Source organism: Piliocolobus tephrosceles, chromosome 12, assembly GCF_002776525.5.
Source record: "Piliocolobus tephrosceles isolate RC106 chromosome 12, ASM277652v3, whole genome shotgun sequence".
Lineage (NCBI taxonomy): Eukaryota > Metazoa > Chordata > Mammalia > Primates > Cercopithecidae > Piliocolobus > Piliocolobus tephrosceles.
Genome location: NC_045445.1, coordinates 3,881,623 through 3,897,824, shown reverse-complemented (window position 1 = coordinate 3,897,824; position 16,202 = coordinate 3,881,623). Strand labels below are relative to the sequence as shown.

The 16,202-nt window shown below is 38.2% G+C and overlaps 1 protein-coding gene across 2 annotated transcripts in view; it reads left to right on the top strand.

Moving 5' to 3' along the window:
• Positions 1-16,202, top strand: part of MTMR1 (myotubularin related protein 1) — a 74,466-nt gene that overhangs the window by 8,713 nt on the left and 49,551 nt on the right. For both annotated transcript variants that reach the window (XM_023202176.2, XM_023202177.2), the window contains exon 3: positions 13,116-13,139. In XM_023202176.2, coding sequence (XP_023057944.1) covers positions 13,116-13,139 — 24 coding nt within the window. The remainder of the gene's footprint in view (positions 1-13,115; positions 13,140-16,202) is intronic.

Sequence of the window (16,202 nt, the reverse complement as noted above, 5' to 3'; positions counted from 1 at the left end):
TCTTCCTTCTTCCTTCTTCCTTCTTCCTTCTTCCTTCTTCCTTCTTCCTTCTTCTTCTTCTTCTTCTTCTTCTTCTTCTTCTTCTTCTTCTTCTTCTTCTTCTTCTTCTTTTTTTTAATAGAGATGGGGTCTCACTATGTTGCCCAGGCTGGTCTTGAACTCCTGGGCTCAAGTGATCCTCCCACCTCGGTCTCCCAAAGTGCTGGGATTACAGGTGTCAGCCACCACACCTGGCCTCATCCACTGTTTTTCAAAATGTGACCCTTGGGTCTTCCGAAAACAGCATTCCCTGGAGTACCTGTAAAAATGCAGCTTCCTGGGCTCCATTCCAGTTTTACTGAATCAGAGTCTCTGGGGCAAGGAAACAAGAGTCTCATATATTTCTTATGCATGATAAAATCTGAAAACCTAGGCTTCCTGAGTTTATATCTGTTGAAATTGGTGATTGGACCCTGTATTTCTGGTATATTACTAAGCATCTGAATAATTAGCAACTCAGATATTGGAGAATAATTATTTTATTATTTACTCATATCATAAATTGTCAGCCCAGGGTCAGCTCATCTAAAGTACAGAATATCGCTGTATCACATGAGATGAGTTTAGACAGTATGTCCATGGACATATTTTAGTAGCTATGTAATTATTTTCTTGTGTATTAGAAAAATCAGCACATCAGGCTTGTGATTTAGTGGATGTTATGGCTTAGAGCAGGCAAAGTATTAAAAAGGAATAGATTTTAAATCAATATAAAGATAAGTATAAAATTAGTATGGGCAGTTTGGAGATACAGCAAACCAAACTTGTTGAGGTGATATGTGAAATGGCAAGTTTGGCAAGCATTGTCCCAGCTGAAAGAGTGGATAGCTATTATACTGAATTGTGGGGCAGCTAAATTAATAAATGCCTGATTTAATACCGAGTTGTCCTGAAGACTGGCCTGATAATTAAGACTATTAGACAAAATGTAATAAAATATTTGTTTTGCTTGTCCCCCCTCCACTACCAACTCAATTGCTTTCATTTTTACTAGGCTAACAAATGGTAAAAAATCTCTCTTGAATTTGTCAGAAATTTTAAGAAGAAAATTCGAATGTAATCTGTAGATTAGATGAAATAATACAGTTAAAATGGAAACATTTTTAGGAACTATTGGTAGAAGTGATATAGTTGATGACAGCTTCCATTGTTTGGAAAGTAGGACTAGGCTATGAAAAGAGAACCTGATGGGGTGGTATAAACAATATTGGTTCGCTTGTGACCTTGTATAGTCTCTCAGGCTCAGTTTCCTTATCTGGAAGGATAAAGGGACTTGGATTAGATTATTCACCTCTAAATGCCTTTCTTGCTAGAACATTATTCAATTGTGTTCAAAAGAATTTGATTTGGGCCAGCTTTATGAAAATTAGGACACTATAGTTTTATTATTATTATTATTATTATTATTATTATTATTATTATTATACTTTAAGTTCTAGGGTACATGTGCACAACATGCAGGTTTGTTACATATGTATACATGTGCCATGTTGGTGTGTTGCACCCATTAACTCGTCATTTACATTAGGTATACCTCCTAATGCTATCCTTCCCCCCACTCCCCACAATAGGACCCGGTGTGTGATGTTTCCCTTCCTGAGGACACTATAGTTTTAATGTGATCATCTTCCTTCCTCTTGCTTCATCATTATCATCACCTCTTCTCTGTTCTCCTTCCCTCACCCACACACACACAGTAGCTATATCTCTTCTCTAAACATTCTGAAGAAAAATGAGAAAATGGAGAGGACCTTGTACTAAGTTTAATCATTGGATAGGATAGTACAGTAATTACGTTTGGAGGGAAGTCGAAGGCCGAGTATAGGAAAGGCTTCATTGTGCTTGAGCTGAGTCTTGGTTAACATTTCTTAAATTGGGCCCTAGTCTATGAAAAGGGAAACTTTAGCATGAACTTTCAAAATCTACATCTGTAATCTATAGCCTGGCCTCGTGACTTATAAATCAGAGGTTGCAAACTCAGATGCCTTCATGGGACAGTTCACAAATCTAGGCAGACATGGAGGAGTGCTGTAGAGAACTGGAGAGTATAGAATGCCCACCTAAGAGCAATTAATTTTTTTTAAAAAACCTATGGTACCATAGGCCTCCAGTTTGTAACCACTGTAATAGATACAAGAGTACTATCCTATCATTGTTTTTGTGGGAAATAATTATTTCTTAAAAATGTTAAGATTTAGACTTCTGTTTCTGGAAAACATGGAGCAAATATATTTTCTCTTATTCTTCTTACTAAGTACAACTAAAAACCTTGGACATTATCTACAAAATAAACATAAGGATACTCTGAAAGGTAGAAAAGGCGGACTAGCTAGGGACCTCAAGACCCAGGGAATGACATGGTTGTGAGTTTCCTAGGTTTGTTTTTGCCACATATGTCCCAGACTCATTGCTGAAGAAACCAGTGAGTCAGAAATGCCAACAGGCGCAGATAAGAAAAGCCTACTCTGTCTATCCAGAGGACCAGGAAAGGGGCACCTAGCAAAAAGAAAACACACTAACTACTCTACTCCAGCCAAACACCACAGAAAAAAATTATGACCCACACCCACCCCACCAACAAAGCCAGTTGGGAGAGCCTGATTTCGACCTTTGCCAGGTTATACTGAGGCATACCAACTCCCTGGAGTGGTGGTGGTATTAGGGGAGACCTGGTGAAGAGTCATGACTTTCACTGTCATCCATTGGTAGGCAGGTTGCCCCTTCTAGTGTGGTGTCAGTAGAGGCCATATCAAGGGCAACAATGAGGCACCCCTTTTTCTCTCAGCCAGGGAGGTTTCTGTGGGAGCTAGAACTCTCACCCCTGCTCAGCAGTAATGAGGAGCCCCCCACTCTGCAGTGTCAGTGGAGGCTGAGTAGGGAACTTGGACTCCTACCCCTATCTAGAAGTAATGAAGTAGTGCCCCTCTTCTCTTGGAGCAGTGTCAGAGAAAGCCAGCTTAAACAGAAGGTTTGAATAAGATCCAGAGTCTTAAAACATAATGCCCCAAATGTGCAGATGTTAATGAAAAATCACTCGTTATACTAAGAATGAGGAAGATCTCAAACTGAATGAAAAAAGAGAATCAATAGATGTCAAAACTGAGATGATAGAGATGTTAGATTTTAAAGAAGTCATCATAAAATTGCTTTTTTATAAGCAATAAGCAGTTACAGATACGCTTGAAACAAACAATGAAAAAAAAAAAAAAGAAAAGTTTCCACAAAGAAATGTAAGAGACAAAGAAGAACCAGATGGAAATTTTAAAACTAGAAAATACAATAAATGAAATAAACTCAAAGGATAGGTTCAACACCATAATAGAGAGGACAGACAAAAAGAATCTGTGAACTTGAAAATCGAACAATAGAAATTACCCAATTTGAGTAACAGAGATAAATGAACAGAGCCTCAGGGACTTGTGGGAGTATAACAAAAGATAATCTAACACTTATGTCATCAAAGTCCCAAAGGAGAGAGAGGGGATGGGGCTGAAAAAGCACCTGAAGAAGTAATGGCTGAAAGCTCCCCAAATTTGGCAAAACACGTAAGCCTACAGATTCAAGAAGCTGAGTGAACCCCAAATGAGAGAAATACCCCCAAATTCACACAGAGACACATTATAGTCAAATTTCTGAAAACTGAAAACAAAGAAAAAAATATTGAAAGTAGTAAGAGAAATAACACTTTACCTATAAGAAAAATTAATTCTAATGACAGTGGATTTTTCATCAGAAACCATGAAGGTCAGAAGGAAGTGGCACAACATTTTTCAAGTGCCAAAAGAAAAAAGTCAACCATGTAAAAATATGCTACAGGAATGAAGAGGAAATCAAGACATTTTCAGATGAAGGAAAACTGGAAGAGAAGTTGTCACTAGCGTACCTATCCTAAAAGAATGGCTAAAGAAAGTTCTCTGAACAGAAAGGAAGCAATAAAAGGAGGAATCCTGAGAACCAGGAAGGAAGAAAGAACACAGCAAAAAAACCTCCTAAAACTAATAAGTGAGTTTAGCAAGGTCACAGGATACAAGACAATATAGATATAAGATTAATATACAAAAGTCAGTTGCATTTCTATGTACTAGCAACACGTGGAGACCAACATTAAAAACACAGTGCCATTTACATTAGTATTATAACAGTGAAATACTTAGGTGTTGTCTTAGTCCATTTTCTGCTGCTGTAACAGAATGCCACAGACTGGGTAATTTATAAGGAAAATAAATGTACTACTTTCAGTTCTAGAGGCTAGGAAGTCCAAGTATGAGGGGTGAGCATCTGGTCGGGGCCTTCCTGCTGCGTCATGACATGGCAGGAGACATCACATGGCAAGATAGAGCAAACCTGCTAGCTCAGATCTCTCTTCTTATAAAGTCACCAGTCCCATCATGGAAGCCCTACCCTAATGACCATATCTAATCCCAGTTACTTTCCAAAGGCCCTACCTTCAATAAACATGAATTTGGGGATTTGGTTTCCAATACACGAAATTTAAGGGACGTGTTCGAACCCCTACAGTGGCTGTACCATTTTACATTCCTTCCAACAGTACACAAGGGTTCTAATTTCTTGATGTTCTTGCCAATACTTGTTATTTGTGATGTTTGTGGTTTTTGTTGTTGCTGTTGAGATGTAGGAGTTTTTTTTTTTTTTTTTTTTTTTATGTGTTCTAGATATTAATACCTTGCCAGAGATGTGATTTGCAAATATTTTCTCATGAAATTTTGGGGATGTAGTCCAATCATAGCAAGTATAAATCTAATAAGACATGAACAGGACTCATATGCTGAAAACTACCAAATATTGATTAAAGAAATCAAAGAAGATCTAAATTAATGGATACATACAGCATTGTTCATGTATTTGGATGACTCAATATAGGAAAAATGTCACTTCTCCCCTAATTGATATACACATTTAGCACAATTCCTATCAAAATCCCAGAAAGATTTTTTGTAGATATAGATTTAAAACTTATATGGAAAGGCAAAGGAACTGAAGTAGCTGAAACAATTTTGAAGAATAAAGTGGGAAGAATCAGTCTAAATGACTTCAAGACATGTCGTATAGGTACAGTAATCAAGACTATGGCAGAGGTACAGACACACAGATCAATGGAACAGAGCAGAGAACCTACAAGTCATCCCACAGAAATATGCTCAACTGATTTTTTTTTTTCCACCAAGACATGAAAACAATTTAATGGTTGAAAGATAGACTTTTCAACAAATGCTGCTGGAGTAATTGGACATCTATAGACAAACAAACAAACAAACAAAATATCTTGATCTAAGTCTCACATCTTATACAAAAATTAACTCAAAATGAATCACAAACTTAAAAATATAAAACTTTTAGAGAAAAAAGAAAACCTTAAGGATCTGGGGCTAGATAAATCATTCTTCTTAAACTTTACACCAAAAGCACAATCCATAAAAGGAAAAATTGATCAAAATGTAAAACCTTTTTGCTCTATGAAAGACTCTGTTAAGATGAAAAGACAAGCTACAGAGTGGAAGAAAATAGATGCATACCTCATATCTGACAGATGACTAGTATTTAGAATATATAAGGAATATTTGAAACTCGACAGTAAAAACATCAAACCATCCAATTAGAAAATGAGCAAAAAATATGAAGCATCTCAACAAAGAAGATATACACATGGCAGGTAAGCACGTGAAAAGACGTTCAGGATCATTTCTCAATAGGGGAATGTAAATTAAAGTCACAGTGAGATATCACTACATCCTATCGGAATGGTTAGAAATTTTTGAAAAGTGACAACACCAAATGTGGAGAACCAGATTATATTCACTGATTGCTGATGGGAATGTAAAATGGTACAGCCACTCTGGAAAACAGTCTGGCAGTTTCTTAAAAACGAAATGTGCACCTGCCATATGACCGAACAATTGTACTCCTGGGCATTTGTCCAAGACAAATTAAATCTTATGTTTGCATAAAAACCTGTACATGAATGTTTTTAACAATTTTATTCATAATCGCCAAAAACTGGAACCCACTCAGATGTTCTTCATCAGGTGTATTGTTAAACAAATTGTAGTACATCCGTGCTATGGACTATATTACTCAACAATAAAAAGAAATAATGATACACAGAAGCAACTTGGATGAATCTTAAAGGAATTACGTGAGTAAAATAATGACAGTACCAAAAGGTTACATACTGTATGACTTCATTGATATGACATTCTTCAAATGGCAAAGTGATAGAAATAAAGATAGATGAATGGTTGCCAGGGGCCAAGAAGAGAGGAAAGCAGGGAGGGGAGTAAAATGTGGCTATAAAAGGTCAACAGTAGAGTTCATTGTAGTGATGACATTTTTCTACATCTTGATTGTAATCAATGCCAATATCCTGGGTCTGATATTGTACTATAGTTTTGTAATATGCTACAATTGAGGAAATTGGGTGACTGGTACATGGAATCTGTATTATTTCTCACAACTGCATGTGGTTCTACAATTATCCCAAAATTTAAAGTTTAATTTTAAAAGTCAAGATTTTTAGACTGCTGAATGATTCTATATTGCATGTAAAAATTTGTATCATTGTATTTATAACAACTGAAAAATACAGTTATGCTAAAAAAGATGTTAGAAGTTAACTATTATGTTTCTTATAATAAATTTAGTTAACAACAAGAATATCAACAATTATCCTTCTACTAGTCAATTAACAATATACTCATTACTTTTGTAAATGGAAATTGGGCCAGCATACTTCAGCCAGGATAGAAACGAACAGCTCATTTGCCACATTTCATGGTGGGCCTTAAGAGTGATTGTTTCAGTCAAGATTTGACAAAGGTATCAGGTAAGGTTTAGGTGTGACTAATTTCCCAAAAACCAGGGTTGTACTTTTTTTTTTCTTTTGGAGATAGAGTCTTGCTCTGTTGCCCAGGTTGGAGTGTAGTGGCACCATCAAGGCTCACTGCAGCTTTGACCTCCTAGGCTCAAGTGATCCTCCCGCCTTGGCCTCCTGAGTAGCTGGGACTACAGGCATGCGTCACCACACCCAGCTAATTTTTATTTTTTGTAGAGATGGGGTCTCCTTATGTTACCTGGGCTGGTCTCAGACTCCTGGACTCAAGCAGTCCTTCTGCCTTGGCCTCCCAAAGTACTGGGAAGTCAAGGTGTAAGCCACTGCACGTGGCCCCAGGGTTGCATTTTGATGACGTTGTTAAAAAATGTATTGGGAAGACTATTTTAGATTTTTATTGGCCTGCATGGACTTCTGGTTATTGAGGCTTCAATAAACATGCTCAGTTTTACTAGAGCAAGAACCATCTCTTGACTGACGGTCCCAACTTCTTAGCAGAGTAAAACCTTTTTTTTTTAAAATACGTATTTTGTAGCCATCTGATTGCTAAAGGAAAAATATTTATAGACTTTATGCCTAAGGCAGAAAATGGTGGAGTTTTTACTCCAATATTACAGTGTTTTATTGAGAAGAAGCCTCTTAGGGGCATACGTTCAAAGACAACTAATTTATAAAAAAACTGATATTTATTTGACTTAGAATTTTTTCATGTGCTTTATCCAAAAGATAAAATTTGGAGTCAGAACACTTTACTTTGAATCCCAGCCCCGTAACTAACAAGCTGCCTAACAAGTTAGTTGACCTTGTTGAGTCTCAGTGTCTTCATCTGTATAACGGATATTAAAACAGAGATTGAATATATTAAATGAGGTGACATATGGATGGAACACAAATGCTCATTTACTGTACACTGTTACTCTACAAAAATATAATGTGTAAGAACAAATACAAGAGGAGTGTGTTGTCATTGCTGAACACTACTCCACTTCCAGAAACATGATGTGAGTACCTATTATGTGCAAGGGGCTGGGCTGGGCTGGGCTGCATGGGGTTCGTAGGCCAAGAGACACAGAAAATTACAATACAAGTTGGCCTGTGGTAAGTGTTAAAATAGACATGTAAACAAGTTGTGGTGGAAGGAGAGAGCAGGGCAGAGTAGGGCATTCTGGGAGTTAAGGGTCTTTGTCAGCTCCCTCAAAAAGGGAAACAGATTTAGGTGGGGCTGTCTTGGGGTCAGGAGCATGCTTGCTAAAGCCAGCCAGCTTTGGTTTGAATCCCTGCTGTGCTGCCACTGGCTGTATGGCCTAGGGCAAGTTACCATGCTGTCACTGCCTCAGTTCCGTTGTTTGTCATATGGGTGGCTGGGAGGGTTGAGCTAACTCATAAAGCATTTAGTACTGTACCTGGTGTAATAGTAAGCCTTCAGTAACTGCTTGTTAGTATTTGTAGTACTAGTACTGGCTGTATTCGAAAACTTTCTGAAATACTTTCGCACTTTGGGGATTTCAGGGTGTCAGCTGTTACCTTATCAAGAATTAAAACTGGAGCCAAACAGTTTAGACCAAAGTATCAGCTTTATTCATTGACAAAAGTTGGCTGGGAGGGGCTGATTTAGGTGGGCTGCCTCGTTCATCATTCTAGAGTTAAACATGTGCACCCAAAGGTAGCCCTGGACAACTGCAGCCAATCTCTCCGGGCAGGGCCCACATAGGTGAAATCTCCACAGGCTTGGAAGACCAGGCTGTACTCTCAGGGTCTCTCTGGCAGGCAGATCCTAGAAGGGCAAAGTATACTGGCTCCCTTACCCAAGTCCACCCAAAGCAAGTGGTCAACAGAAGCCCTCACCTCACTGCTTGGGAGTGCCCTGAAGGACAGAGGAAGGGAGTTTTATTCCCAACACAAACTGTCACACAAATTTGAATTTTGTTACTTTTTCTTGATTTAGTGAAAGCCATTTAGAGCACGACAGGGGCCAGTAACATTAACTTTGACGCTGTATGCTTGCTTTCTTAAATAGATTAAGATCACTATCAACTGTTTTTGCACCTTCTCATAGGTTCGTGACATGTTTAGGAGTTGAGGGAGGGGATGTGGGGTGTGTGAAAATAGTTGTGGCACCACAAGTTGGGGCAGCTGAGACTCATCAACTGGAAAAGGTTACTTATCCACCCCAGGTACAATTGTCTTAACTGATTTAACCCTGCCAACAATCTGCAAGGGAGGTGCACTCGACATCTCCCATATAGAGAAGAGGAGACTAAGATTCCAAGCTGGGGGGGTGTGGCTCGCCTGAGGTCCTGTGGCCAGTAAGTAGGTGCTGGAGCTGGGATTTCACTCTGGAGTGTGTTCTTTTAACCACTATGCCGATTTATCTCCCTTAGCCTCAGTTTGGGAGATGTTTTCTTTAGTCTTCTACTGAGGCCTAGATACCCCAAATCCTTGGGAGTTGGGAACTGGTAGGGTCCTGGCAGTCATCCCATAGACTCCCGTCATTTTATTTTATTTTTTTTTTTTTTCATTTTGCTTATTTTTTAACTTTATCTAAATTAGGTCATACAGAACTCACTATTTTATCATGTTTATGAGACATATATATTATTGAATGTGGCTAGAGTTCAGTTTTTATTTCTGTATAGTATCCCATTATAAAAAAATATAATCCATTTTATTAATCCATTTTACTGATATACGTTTGGTCTTTCCAATATACCATTAATGTTTTTTTGTTGTTGTTGTTTGTTTGTTTTTTTTTTTTTTTTTGTTTTTATTATTATTTTTTATTATACTTTAAGTTCTAGGGTACATGTGCATAACGTGCAGGTTTGTTACATATGTATATATGTGCCATGTTGGTGTGCTGCACCCATCAACTCGTCAGCACCCATCAATTCATCATTTATATCAGGTATAACTCTCCAATGCAATCCCTCCCCCCTCCCCCCGACTCCCGTCATTTTATGTGTCGAAAGTGAGGCCCAGAATGCAGGCATTAGGAAGCTGTGTATCATCAGCGAGAGCTGGCTTCCAGGCCTCCTGGCTTACAACCTATTCTCCTATGACTTCCATCAGAATCACATTTAAGAAGAAAATGAAGCTCTGTGCATGTGTTTGAAATGGCTCATTTCAGGAAAGGGACATGGTGATCCAGAGGAAACGTAATAGGTATCAACTTAGAGACTTTTGGGTAAGCCTCCATTGACCTTCTCCGCCAGCAATACCAAGAACACTGAGGATTTCATGGCAGTAGGCAAAGAATTATGTGAGTTTAAAAGCAGATTATCATCTCACCCCTTTGCACCCTTTTTCACGTTAGTTTCTCCTTCTAGTGGCAAAGGCCTATTGACAAGGAGTTATAACTCCCATATATGAGGTTTGTGTTAGGCTGTTCTCACATTGCTATAAAGAAATACCTGAGACTGGGTAATTTGTAAAGAGGTTTACTGGGCTCACAGTTCTGTAGGTTTAACAGGAAGCATAGTGCTGGGATCTGCGTGGCTTCTGGGGAGGCCTCAGGAAGCTAACAATCATGGTGGAAAGCAAAGGAGATGCTGCTGTCTCACATGGCCAGAGTGGGAGCAAGGCAGCAGGAGGTAGCACACACTGTTAAATAACCAGATCTCAAAAGAATTCATTCACTAGCTCAAAGACAGTGCCCAGCCGTGAGAGATCCACCCCCATGACCCAAACACCTGCCACCAAGCCCCACCTCCAACATTGGGGATTAGAATCCAACATGAGATTTAGAGGGGACAGCGTCCAAATCATATCAAGGTTCAATTGCACAATTTGGTTCTGCAGTGGACAATATTTTCATAAAGATTTTATTGTGAATGTTATTTTTTAGTTTTCAGTTTTTACTATCAATTTATAGACAAAGCATCAAAACATTAATTGTAGTTACAGAATGGAGGTTGGGAGGTAGAGAGGTGGAGGAAGGGGTAGTGGTATTGATTTCTTCAAAAAACCTGAAGGGAGTTAAGAGATATTTAACATTTGAGGAGTCAAAATAGGTTTAGGGCTGTAGTTTAAAGGGTCTGGTGATAGAGGCGCCATGCTGAGGCAGTGTGGTGGAGTTGTTATGGGCACAAATCCAGAACTAGACTTCTGGGGTTTAACTACTTGCTCTGCCACCTTGAACTCAGCCAGGTTACTTAAACTGCGCCTTGGTTTTCTTGTCAAAACATGGGACCAGTGATAGGTGTATTTTTTGTTTTTGTTTTTGTTTTTGTTTTGTTTTGTTTGAAACAGAGTCTGGCTCTTGCCCAGGCTGGAGTGCAGTGGTGTGATCTCGGCTCCCTGCAACCTCCGCCTCCCAGGTTCAAGTGATTCTCCTGTCTCAGCCTCCCAAGTAGGTGGAATTACAGGTGCCTGCCACCACGCCCGGCTAATTTTTTGTATTTTCAGTAGAGATGGAGTTTCACCATGTTGGTCAGGCTGGTCTCGAACTCCTGACTTCAAGTGATCCACTTGCCTCAGCCTCCCAAAGTGCTGGGATTACAAACGTGAGCCACTGCGCCTGTCCATAATAGTTTTTATCTTACGAGGTTGTTCTGAGAATAAAATGAGTTAATACAGTGCTTAGAAGAGTATCTGAAACATAAAAATCATGAGTGTTTTTTATGATGCAGCAGCTGCTGAAGGAAAACAAAAGAACTCAAAATTAGCATTTCAATCAACAGAGATTGGGAAGAGGGAGGTAGTAGTTTGAGAGTTAATTTTCTCATCTTTTAAAATGGGAGGTTAATAGACACTGTTTAAAGTTGACGAATCAAGAAATGGAAGCATAACTATCACAATGGAAGCAGTTCTCAGAATTAAAAATAGATCTAGTTAAGTGTGGTTATTACTGGGGAATGAAGCTCTGAGAGACTTACTATTTTGAGGTTTTTATTACCATAAGCATATACTACTTTTATTTATTATCAAATTTCTTGATGTGTAGTTAACAAATGATAAACCTCAAATATTTAAAGTTTGCAATTTGATAAGCTTTGACGTAAATACACACATGTAAAGCCATCACCACAATTAAGGTAAACATATCCATCCTCCCACAAAAAGACAAATTTAAGCTTCTTAGTCTGAATACTCTTTGTTTAGTAACTTATGTATAGACTTTGTCTTTTAGCTATACCATCACTTAATTCAGATACCTTTTAATGACTTCAAAGATTATTTTAATGATAACACAGTGATTTTTTTGAATCTGTGTCATGTGATCTTATGCATCCTGAGTGAAACCGTAAAGCTAGTAAGAACCTCCAGTGATTCTTTTCTGATGATTTGTTTTCATAGAACATTCAGTGGCCAGAAGATAGGATTTCAGACTTTGGAATGGGGAACAGAGATGGTTAAAATCTTCCCAGGCTATTACAACTATTTGCTTTTTAAAAATTCCTGCCATTCCTTCTGACCAGGGCTTTCTGAATGTGTATGCTGCATGTTCAATTAGGATTCACAGGCCTCAGGCACAACAAGAATGTTGTTACTAAAATCAGTGTCCTTGCTGAATCAAACTGGGCTTTCCCTCCCCTCCAGGAACAGCCACTTACCTCTTCCTGCCTGGAGCTCCCCTTTGGCCATGCAGCTGGTGCTGTGACGGGGAGCAGGCACCGTCCTCTCAGTGGCGGCCACATCGGGGAGTTTAATTCTGGAGTCCCAAGTATGAATTGGAAATGTAATTTCAATAGAAACCAGGTTAAGCTTTGCAGTTAACTCAGCTTTATGATACCATCAATGCAATATAGCTGAGCTGTGCTTGCTCTGGGTCCAAGGTGGGGATTTCTGTGGTTTTTTGGTTTTGTTTTCCTGGGCTGGTTTGGACATATAACTACCTTTTTTTTTTTTTTTTATCAGTGGTTTTTTGGGGAAAATGCATTCAGTATTCCAAACGGAAACTAATGAACTTTTTGAACACAGCCTGTTCACAGTAGCTTGTAATAGCACTTGACAGAAGGGGTTTTCGTTTAAGGTAATGTAGTTAGTCTTAGCCTAAGGGCGACACGTTTCTCCAAATCATAGACTTCCCTGAAAATTATAGGACAAATGTGTTAGGATTGATCTGATACCAAATGAAACTTAGAGGGCAAATGTGTTAGGATTGATCTTGTTGGTTTTACTTAGAGGATTATGATGTTTTTTAGGGAATGGGCTGTTGAACTTAATGGCATCTTTCACAGGTCAATAGTAACATGTCCATGATGATGATATTCTGTATTTTAACTAACAGGTTTTCAGGAGGCCTGATATAAGGGTAAGGATATTTGGCTTTCAGCAGATGGGCCTCCTACTTGTGTGTGTCTGTGCTTTATCGAACACTTAGTCTATTTAGTGTTCTTTACCTTCTCACTGATTTTTATGAATCACTCAGATCAATTTGCTCTGCTGTGTTATAGCTTTAAGTGTTCACTAGAAACGCTTTATTTGTTACAATGTTTTTATGTGCAATAAAAGCCAATGTGTGTGAGGGCAGGATGCTAAAATTGTTACCAGTGTGCAATACTGACTTTTGTTGTACTACATGAATTATGACCAAATGGATATTCATGACTGGGGTTATAAGGCTAGGGCTACTGAGGTCTCTTTTAATCTTGTTTATTGTGTAATTCATGCTACAGAATTTAGCAACTAAAAAAAATGGTTAGTTGACTGTCCTATCTAAGTAAGATTTCAAGTCATGTTTGTGTTTGCATGTTGAATCCAAAAAGCAGAAGTGCTAATCTTGAAGTTAAATTTAGCAAAATCAATCCCAGTTACTATTTTTTTAAAGTGCAGATATAGTGGGTTACAGCTTATATTTTCCTCATGATTTTCCTTCCCTTTATTTCAGAATATTCATAAAGCAAGACAAAGATTGGTAATGTGCATGCATTTAACAGATAGAAAATTAACCTATTTCTATTCAAGGAAAACAATGTGGATTTTGATAGTATAATAACTTCAATTTAAAAGTTTTAATCTTATTGAAGCCAATGAAGTAGTACAAAAATAAGCAAGTTAAGTCTTGTTGTTCTAGTTGGTTTTCCTTTGTTTAGTCTTGTTTTCACCCTGTTTTCTTTTGCTTGTGAGAATCATTTTCTTTCATTGATTCACATTGTTAAATATTAGTGCTTGGCTTTACACTTGCATGAACTTTGAAATGTTGTATTTTTTGTTCATTGATTTTTCTGTTTCTAAAAACTTAATGATTCGATTTTCTTTATGTTTAAAAAATGGAAATTTCAAAAAACTGGCTGCACTGAAAAATTACACTGCCTTGAAGTGTGCTAAACTATACCAACTGTGCCCTGAATTCAATCTGATGATAAAATATAAAAGTACATTAAGGAGTTATTGGACTTGATTGACAAAAATGGAAGGTGGGAAATAGTAAATTCTTTTAAAGTTTTACTATTTCTTCACTGGTTGCCTTTGTAAAAATGATAGTCATTGCAACCAAAGTTTCATGAAGCAAAAATATATATAGGCTAACTTGAATATTTTTAGCCTCAGAGACTTGATAGAACTTTAAAAAGAGATTACAATCTTGTCATCTTCAGTATTCATATTCTTTTTACCACCTGCTGAATAAAAAGCCCAATTTTTAAAGTTTCAAAAAAATAATAGATTCTATAAAGAAATTAAGGACAGTATACCTTTAAAGGGATTGGAAAAAATTAAATAAAGATGTGTGGCCTTTTAGCCGTTTCTTGGAAGTGTGTTGATACTGTAATTAGAAATATTTAATATAATATTGATTTATAAATCACAGAATTTAATTAGCAATAAGCAATAAGAAACAGACATGTGTATATATGTGTGTATACACACACACACACGCACACACATATATGTATATAATCTCCAGCATGTGATATATGCATGTGTGCAGTGGAATTGATCCCTGAGCAATGTAATATGAATACTTACTGTGTTTAAAATACATGTCTATAAACTGCCTTTGTATTTTGGCTTGACTTTTCCCTTTACCAGATTTCTGTGGTATGCTTTATTTTCTGTGAGCACATTATGTGCCTGTTGTTTTGTTTCTTTGCTATATGCTGTGTATTGCTTGGTTTTAAAAAGACAGTACCTTCTTTGAAATTCGTGATGTTTGTTTGCTTTTCATTTTTCTACCCCAACACAAACACAGAGTAGATACTCCATTTTAGGCTGAGGATGCTATAGATGGCCTACACGTTATTTCCTTAACTCCAAGGGGGAAAATGTTGTGATTTGCAAAGTCATGAAAGGTGTGTCGACTTTTACATGCTTACTGTCTCCTTAAAAAAGAAATTCTGTCCTTTCACCTGTCTGTTTGCACGTGTTTCTCTTTCTCCTCTTTGCTTTTTCTTGTCCATGCACCTGGTGCTGTGCAGGAGATTCAGGAAGAACACAATGGCTACCCTTCTGAAGCTGAAGCTGATCAGGTGGCAAGTTCTACATGTTCATCTGTTTGTAGCTACAGATCATGTATTTAGAAGCCATTTCATTCTAGACTTTCCAGATGCTCTTACCACAATAGTAGTGCCCTCCTGTCCAAATTTGGTAGATGCCATATGACATTATTTGCAAAAATTGGTTTATCCAACATTTTGTCAACTAGAAATTTGTTTGTCTGTGTTTCTCGGTTTGCCCATATAGGGTTATTGATGGGGTTAATGACCCTCCATCACGGTTGGATTCTGCAGTGCCTTTACATAGACATAGAGGGGACAGATACATATGCTAAGGGTGCTCCTTGAGGGTGCACACTTTGCTTTCTTCAAATATGCATGATCTGTGCCCAACATAGTACCTGGTACCATGTAGATAGTTGTGGAATTGGTACATATATTAATCAGAATACAAAATTATTCATAGAGTATTCTTGAGTGCTTACTCCGCTCAGTACCTCTAGACCCTCTCTGGAGTCTTTTAAAGCTGCAGTACTTTCCCCAGTGCTTCTGTGAAACCAAGAGAAGAGCAGCTCCAGGGATGCGTGGCATGCCCCAGGTGCTCAGCTGCACCATTGTCCACCATCGTCCAGCCTCACCCTCCTTTAGTGATCCCGGAAGCAACTTGAAGAGCCCAGTTTGAAAGCCACTGCTTTTGGCACGCAACCATTATATAAACTATCCACCTGGTGGCTTGGATTCAGGCTAAGGAGAAAAGTAGCAAAGAGGTCAGGGTTGTTGGGTGGGCTGGAGCCCTTAGGAACAAATTCAGGGAGCTGGCAGACTTCAGCTAGACCTTCAGGGTCACTGGGACAAAGTTGGGATGAGGTCATCAGAGGGAGTTCCCCAGTTGGGCAGCACTTTGAGTCACGGCACCAAGAGGAATGGGTGTGTTTATGAAA